The sequence below is a fragment of the Osmerus eperlanus genome, chromosome 16, assembly GCF_963692335.1.
Source record: "Osmerus eperlanus chromosome 16, fOsmEpe2.1, whole genome shotgun sequence".
Taxonomy (NCBI): Eukaryota; Metazoa; Chordata; class Actinopteri; order Osmeriformes; family Osmeridae; genus Osmerus; species Osmerus eperlanus.
The window spans coordinates 1,699,941-1,708,740 of NC_085033.1; the positions used below are offsets into that span (position 1 = coordinate 1,699,941).

Sequence of the window (8,800 nt, forward strand, 5' to 3'; positions counted from 1 at the left end):
AGCTGATATGCATTTTATGAAAGAAAAATCGTTCATCATTTCCATCTCAGTGTGTCCTCCAATCCGTGACCACAGTGTCACGCTTGTGAGCAGAATGAGAATAATTCTGGGATGGGGTCGGATAAATGAGAGCTGATAAATCAGCATCACACCCAGCTACCACAGGAGAATGATTCAGCTGCAACAGAGGGCAGGGCTTTGTGGAGAAATCTGTTTGGAAGCAATGAGAACAGAGGAGGCAGTAGATCAAGTCTGGGTCTCGGTTTGATCACAGCTCCTCTAAAATGTAATTGAACCGCTAAGTTTAGTCTTCATGGGTGGAGCATTCTGGGTTAGGCTATTTGTCCTATTATGCCGCAGAGAAAGCAGCTGGTCTGTGCTGGGGTTGATTGACACCTCGTACATGTGGAGATGCAGGGATTCTTTAAAGGATGTGTCGCCTCCACGTTAGCATTGAAGCGTTCAGCTCACTTGCTTATTCATTCCAAGAGGGATGAGGCACAGGCGGGCCGCAAAAAAAGATATGCGTTCACCACTCTCTATTCGCTGCTGCGGGGCTGGAATTTTATGTTGATAGTCTGGGTAGCATTCATCGTCCTCGGTTCCACCAAAGGTCAGGAGCTGCATAGTTGAGCAGCTGGTTTGCATCTGATTCCTTATGTATTCTGCACGCTACACTCTCCCCACTGTGGATGGGTCACTTTATGTCCGACTGTGGCTGGGTGAGGCTTGTCGAGCAGAGGCTCAGCCTCTCTGGTAAAGCAGGGACAGGAAAAGGCTGTATCTATAGCTGTGTGGCTTGGCTGAGGGGTTCTGTATGAAGGTCTCCATACTGTAGAAGGCATTTGAGTTGAGTTCATTTCCCGTGTGTCTTCTGATATAATTTTTTCCTTTTATCAGCAAATTTTAAACACTACCTTGACACTGATTTAGGCTCACACCTTTCAAAAGGGCTGAGGTAAGAATGGATTTTCGAGAGATATGAACTATTTATGTAAATACATTTCCTGTCACATCTAAACCTCTGGGAATGCTGGGAAAAGCTAAAGAATAATTACACATGCATTTTGGGGGATCAAGTGTTGGTAATCATGTCTGATCAACATTCAACATGAGCAAAGCATCCAAAATAACTGGGAGATAAACCAGCTGTCAGTGTCACCCAGTTTACCATGATGTTAATAATAATTCGTTTTGCAAGTAATTGTTTGCATATGTAAATGCCATTGTATAACTATTTTAATCCATCGACTGTCAGCAGAAATGTGCAAATAAGATCATGTTTGAAAAGTGACTTTGCTCATCACTCCGGCAACATGAAAAAACAAATGACAAAGTAAGCATCTGCGGTCTAACCGAATACAATTGTTTTATGTAAAACAAAAATTACAATGACATTATTTACCACTATGCTTTTCTCATTCCAACTCAACATCAGTTTATAGAAGGTCAGCCTTTTTGTTGTGATGTCAGTGTCCACTGAGTATTTGGCAAACCAGACGGCCCTGCAGTGCCTGTTCTGTTCCAGTGTAGTGGCTGGTGTGCTGGCTGGTGAGCAGTTACAACAGCCATCACATGTTTTGAGCTTCCTTGGATTGCCAACATTCCTCTGGGGATAATCCCTGTTTCGGAAATTGAAGTGCGGTGCCGGAATATCAATTCCTCTTTTTTTCTTACTTCTTCCCTGGGGTTAAAAAATAAAACAGGCTAAGACTTAAGTCCTCTACTGATATGAACCCATCTATCGAAGCAATCTGAGGACGAGGAGGACAGTGTGTCAGTACAAGTGAAGCTTTATGAAAAGACTATTTCAAAGGGGAAGGGGAGTAACACATGACTGGATCATTTATTGTAGCTTGACCTGCGGAGCCACAACCGTTAACACTTATATATATATATATTTTGCTTAGCTTTTGATGTTCCTTGATCGCTGAGACATTTCCTTAAGAATGACCTAAGAACCTCTAGAATGGATAGCATATTAAAAAGCCCCTTTTATGGCAGTAAAACAGTTGAACTGTGGGAATGGGAGAGATCTTTAAAGTGGGCCTGTGAGTCACAAAACCACATCCGTGCCTGTCGGAGGCTGGCCGGACATGTGTAGTGTAGCGGTCAGGGAGTGGAGCTCTGGGCTGGCATACCACAGAGGTGAATATCCTACTTTCAACAAAGAGGAACCACATGAAAACAGTGGTGTCTGGATTCAAAAGGCTCAGTGTTTAGGAAGTAACCTTCAGGGAACCAGATCTGACTCTGCAGAAAATAAAGCCCTCTGACGATCTGAGTGCTTGGTTCAACAAAACCGATAAAGAGAAATAACATGCTTCCTGCTGCTCCAAATGTGAGAGCATAAGCACATTTGCAGATATGTGATATGCACCATGTTGTTTGAAAAATAATTCAGATAAAAAATGATCATCTAAAGGTTAGGAGGTTGTCTTGTAGGTTAGCAGCATAGCATAGCTCTCTTAGACAGTAGAGGAGGAAGCAGCAACAAAATAATTCAGTTGGCAATCATCCAATAAGGGACTGCAGGGTTGTATGGTAAAAGCAGAACCTTTTGACACAGACGGTGTCGATGTAGTCCAAATATTGAGGAATCCTTAGGGGTGGGAAAATAAATAATAACAATAAAAATACTATATATGTGAGAGAACAAAGGTTGTTCTCTTGCCGAAGGCTTGAGCACACCCAATTACATGAGGGAGCAAACAAAAGCCAACTAAGGTTCAACAAGCACCATTTAAAGCATCCTTTTATTACTTGCCAAATATTGTAACAGGACCTAAAAGCCAACTCTGCCTAATTAGTCCAAATTAATAAGGCATGTCCACTGTTTTGTTGGCCATAACTGGTCTCCCTGAGGGAGGGCTGTGAGACTGACGTTTCCATGCCAGTCAGCACCCAGCTATGTGTGCGTGATAGCCAGGACAGATCCTCAAAGCACTTAGAGTGCACTTCTCTCCTTCTCGTTTCTACACTCCCTTTGTCTAGATACATGCACAGTCCCTGAGGGCAGAGCCACAACTGGCTGTGTGTCCTTCCGTTCAGGTCAGCTGGTATGGCTGTACATCCACAAGCAGGCGAGGAACGGTAGGTGAAAGATCGATTTGGTCTCGATCACCTTTTAACCTTGAACATGCTCTAGTGGACACTGAGAAGGAGTGAGCTGATTGTTACCGTTTTACCCTCCAGGATACTCTCCATCTATTGGATAGACATAGTTTATGTAGACCAAGCACCTGATTCCTATTTCATATTGATACAAACCTGACCAACTAATCGAAACTGGGCAAAAAATACAAATTTTGGGGGCACAAAAGACAATCTTTTTTTTCTTTTCAAGAAATTGCACAATTTATAATCCAATTGCATGAACAATGCTGTGATTGAGGAATAAACAAATGGAAAAAAGAGACAGTCTCTAGCTCCAAAATTAGCATTTTATTCGGATGGTTGGGGTCAGTATAATTTGTATTTCAGTACAGACGATTATCCACAAGGCTTTAGACAAAACCTTTCCCAGTCTTAAAGCTGATTCAGTAATTAGTTCCAACGTGGTCAGAACACCACACACCCCTTTTTGGTACAAATTCAAACAGTTGTGCTGACAAGATTACGATTTTTCTTTTTTGTTTCTTAGTTATTTTTTCATTTTATACAAAAGACTTTCTTAACTTCTACACAATTAATGTCACCCAGTTTTTATTTTCTCGCTTGTAAATAAATTTAGGAAATAACATTATTTTTAATTTTTGTTGTCGTGAAAAGATAAAAACATGCAAAACTTCAATTTGTAGTCCAAATCATACATTTACGTTTGGAACTTTTTGCAGTTCTTCAAAGACTACATCAAAAGAAAAACAAGAAAAACATTATGTACACACATCTTTTTACAGTGAAGTAAAAGTTGAAAGTACCAGATGATGACTAAGGCAAATGAAGTGTACATGGATTAGAACAAAATAAACAGTTTTGTAAAAACACTACACCACTTCAGAAATCAAGGAAAATTATATTCCGCTACAAAAGTATGATGTATGACTCCCTTTATTTGCAACCAGCTGCATAAGTTTAATCTTTTAGTGAAAAAGTCTAAAAGTCTAGCGTACTGTACAGTGCTGTTCTTAATTGTTTTGTCCCATCCAAGCTAACAAAGGATCCTTCATCATTTCTTCAGCTTTATTTAAATAATCATTTTCAACAAACAGCAGTATTGTGTAACCAAAAAAAGCACGTAGAAGCATACCATAGTGTAACATACTTTCCTATGTTTTGAAATCACTCCAAAAGTCAGTACCATTAAAGCCTTGAACATAAAACTAATCATTCAGATCCAAAAAATGTACAAAAAGGCACATTATATCCCAGTGCTTCTGTACTGTGAAATTCAAGTGTAACTGAGCGCGCTCAATACCAACGATCCAAACAGTGACAGCTCACCAATGTTCCCTCCCCTTCTCCAAAACTGGACCGCAGCCTATGCCTAAGCCTTCAACAAGCATATGTATGCGTAGACTACAACAATAAGCCAAGGTTGGTTGTTTTTTAACATTTTTTCGGAATTATGTAAATTTTTGTACTTTTCTGTCATGGTTCTGTCACTCTCTCTGGGGATATCAGTAATCAGAAGCTGTCCACGTCCATCAACAGGGGACAACAAGATCACCCCTTGTCATCCCTCTCCGTTCTTCTCCGTTATTGGGTGTGGCGTGAGGCCTAGTCGTCGCTGCCTCCATACATGTCTGCCAGTTTTCGGAAGCGGGGCCCCCAGTCGTTGAGGTAATCGTAGTCCTGGTCCCCCCCGCTGCTGGAGGAGTTGAGGGAGCTTAAGGAGCCAGCCGTGGAGCCACTGCCCTCGTAGTCAAACACCAGCAGGGAGTCGTAGGGTGGGGCAGTGGGGTCGTTGTCTGCGGCCTTAAGTCCCTGTAAGGAAGAAAAAAACAACATTTAGATGAGAAGATTAAGGCCAGACTATTCACCGACACTGTGCTCTGCAGGAATGTCCCCACATACCAGACATTTTCTCCTACATCAGCTAAAACATGAAGAGTTCCCTTAATATATACCCTACTCAGGGTATATAGTGTGTTCAGGAAATCAGGTCTCTGTCAGGATTAGTTCATCTCTAATATTCAGTTGTGTGTCTACAGCATTTCTGGGGCGGGTTAAGATTTGTGTCGGGGATGCCAGATTATCCAGCACTTGATCAAAAACTGAGATTGAGCATGGACGACTAAAATCCTTCCTACTGAAAAAAGAGAATTCCCCTCCTTGTCTACAGGCTCTGCACTGGGGCACGGATCTGGGGTGAGGCATGGATACTCCAGTCTTTCACCGTGCCATCTCTGGGACTGCCAACTCAGCCTAGGAAACTCCCTCCCACTTTTATAATTATTCAGTGACTGGCCCCTAAACTAGGTTTCGAGAGTGCTGCAAAATGGAGGACATGCTAAGAGTGACATGCTTTAGCACCACTAAATATGTTCCCATGGCGAGAAAAGGTGGTGGTGGGGGGCTTTCTTCATTTGGACGATTGCGCTCAACATTCCCAGAAGCCCTTGTGGCGTCGTGAGAGGTCCTTATGGATTGCTATTGATCTCCAAGCCCATTCCTTAACAGGACTCCTGAGACTTGATGGATTGCTAATCTTGGAGCTGGAGATTTGCTCTGACCATGAACCTCATTGGACCCGGACCTCATCCCCCCTCCATTTTATCGCCGCCGTGGCGACATCCAACAAATAGTAACTGAATTAACAGGAAATGGAGCGACAACAAGGAGGAATGAACCACGAGCTCATTGGAAACATGGCAGAGATTTATAGGACCCTCCATCCTGCCACTGCAGCGACAGTCTCAAAACGAAAAAGATGGATTGGATCTAAGTGCGCGGGCGCTTAGCGATTATTTTCCACTTGTTAGCCTTCGTTAAATGTTTGCTCAAGGCTCCGCGCGCTGATAATTTGGTGGGAAATATGACAGATGGATCATTCATTGCAATTACAGCCATCATTGCTCCGCTGGTTAGAACCCCCACCTCCCGGACCAACACCCCCGCAGTGCCTGGCGTTACGAGGTTAGCCAATCACGGAGCGCTCCCTCTTTATTCCATTATAACGGAGTCATCCTGAGCGAGGGAGACAATAGTCTCTGTCTGAGGGAAAACAATACTCTGTCCTCACTTGCCATTCTTCCGCTCATCCTTCAACTCTGTTCTGCAGAGGAACAATGGTGGAATCAGCAGCTCAATAACATCCTGTTTCCGCCGCTTATCCCGTTAACGTCGCAGTTCATCTTTCAATAAGCGAACGAGTCCCGAGGTCGTGGCGGCGTGGAGGTCTGTGGACCTGAGTGCACTGTCCTTGTGCTCGTGTTCTACGAGGCCCTGTGAGGTGAGGCTGTGTTCCCAGACAACAACCCTGTTAGCCCGACCAGACACAGGAGGCTGAATGAAAGGGCCATTGTTGTCCCCCGCTGCCAGGTTAAATTCTTGGGCGGATTTGAGTCCTGTGCCTCAATTTTCCCTCCCTCCCTTTTTAATTAAGTGCCAAGGGCTCAGTGGGCATGGGGCTGTGTGCACACTCCTGACCCCCCCCCCCCCCCCCACACACACACCTTCTGGCAGCCAGCCTTCACTGGTCAGGTTAGATTGCAGCGCATGGGTGAGTTGGGGATCTAACACAGCCTGGCGGACTAGCATCAGCAGCATCCGGACCGGGCATGTGGACCTGGGGTCGAGGTTCTCGGGCAGACAACGAGCCTGATGTCCTCGGGAACAAAGAACACACCGGCTGCCTGTCGCAGCAGCCAGTCTCTCAGAAAGGCCTGTCTGGCTACCGCGGCTCATTTGTATAGAACAGGGGACAAACTGTCCCACTCGGTCAATATCTCCTGACATGACAAGCCAGGGTATGAGACACTCCCTGCGAGCGACAGGGGAGGGAACGGCCAGTGGGAAAGATATAGTGGGAGGCCCGTGGAAAGGGCAAGCACTAATTTAAAAAACTTGGGAGGAATCCAAAAAAGCTGGCAGAAGGCTCCATTTGCAATACAGTGAAAGTCTTGTCTGTTGGAGATGGTGAAAAAGGCATGAGTGTCCTTTTCATTTCACGTTCTCCCTCAGTGCTGGGTTCCAGTCAATGGTGGCCCCAGGCGAACAGAGCTCCGTCGAACATCTTCGGTTTTGGGACCCTTCAACTGAAACGCGGTCGGTGGAAACCAGAGGCCTGCAGCCTTTGAATATGTTGAACTCGAATTATTCACGTCGCCTAATATAGTGCTGTAAATCAGTTTGTTTTATTGGCAAACTAAGACGTCTATTACATAGAGCACTAACACAAGGACATTAATAACGCTATTTCAGAAATCTAATTTCAGATTTTTATCTCCTGCAAATTGAAAATGGTCTTTGCAGGCTCAGGTTCTACCCAAGGCGCAGGCGGATTATATCCAACTGTGAGGTCTGACAATGAATCGCCACAATAACGTTTAGCAGTGTGTGTCCTGCAGCACGTGCAGCTCCTACAACAACACAGGCGGGCGATGAGTGTGTTCTCCTTCAGTGCACGCGCGCGCGCGTGTGTGTGCACAGTTATCCAAGTGGCAGTCCTGATGAGCGCGTGTGTACGCGGCGCGGTGGGTGGCCGGTGTGTATGCGACCACGTACGTACGTGTGTGTGCGCGTGCGCTTACCTCGTTGATGAAGTCCCCAATGTCCCCGGGGTGGGGGGCAGCTGACCTCATAGGGTACTGGGGCTCCGGGTGGAGGGGTCTCTCGTCCATACGGCGGATCCCCACAGGCTTGATGGCGTCGGGCTCTATCGTGTCAGGCTGCTGGAGCTGGCTCAGGTCGTAATCCTGGAGGGACGGGGAGAAATGGGGACGGATGGGAGTCAGTATGGAGCCGCGCACACACACACACCAGGGGATGGAGCCCAGCCCAGCTCGGACCCAACCCTCCCCATCACCCGCGTGACACGCCCGGATCACCCCACACCCACACGACCGAGCACGCTCGCCCAGGTAAGATGCTGACCCGAGCAGGTGTCAAAGTGCCTCGGTGTGAAGTGCATAGAGAATAGCCTGACATTAGACTGACGCTTTCGCTGACAGACACCCAGAGAAGGACAACAGCTAGCAGGGACACGGCTAGCAGGTCTACCAGTGGGTGGGCTGGAGATAAGGAGATGATAAGTCGCCGGGCCAGTGGTCTGCTCCAGAGGCACTCCGTGTTGCTGAAAGGCTGTGAGGCAACTGTTCTGCTTTAATCAGGCCCCAGACACGGAATGGCTGGTATGCATAAGCCACTACTAATCCTATTAACATTGCCAAGGCAACCTGGCCGGCTCTCGATTTGTGCAGAGTCACAGGCTGAGGGAGAGACGGATAGAGGGAGGGAGGAGAGGAGGAAGGGAGAGGTGAGGAAAGATGAGTCAGAGACAGTGATGGAAAAAGAGAGAGAGATATTTAAAAAGCAGCTGTGAGTTCGCCTTGGGTTCTGCGTGCAGCAGGACTGGCTGGTGACAGACAGAGAAGTTATGGCGGGCAGAACACCCATCAGAGGGTGTGCTTAATAAGCGTGGATGATGGATCTTCCCTCTTTAGGAGTTTTTTTTTCCCCGGGTAAATCCATCCATCTCTAATATCCCTCTTTAAAATTGTCCTTGCTTGCTTGCACAGGCATTCACAAGTGTGGTGACACACAAACACATAACACTCAAACTTGCACACAACAGCACAGACACACCCACGGACATGAAACAGCAAACCAAACAGACGCATGCACATGTTGAGGAATC

General features: G+C 46.0%; 1 protein-coding gene across 1 annotated transcript in view; it reads right to left on the minus strand.

The window, feature by feature from the left end:
- Positions 1–3,423: 3,423 nt before the first annotated feature.
- LOC134037148 (cadherin-2-like) overlaps positions 3,424–8,800 on the minus strand; it is a 54,422-nt gene continuing 49,045 nt past the window's right edge. Inside the window, exons 15-16 of the mRNA XM_062482499.1 lie at positions 7,695–7,859; positions 3,424–4,926 (exon numbers count right to left, since the gene is read on the minus strand). Coding sequence (XP_062338483.1) covers positions 4,720–4,926; positions 7,695–7,859 — 372 coding nt within the window. The 3' untranslated portion in view covers positions 3,424–4,719. The remainder of the gene's footprint in view (positions 4,927–7,694; positions 7,860–8,800) is intronic.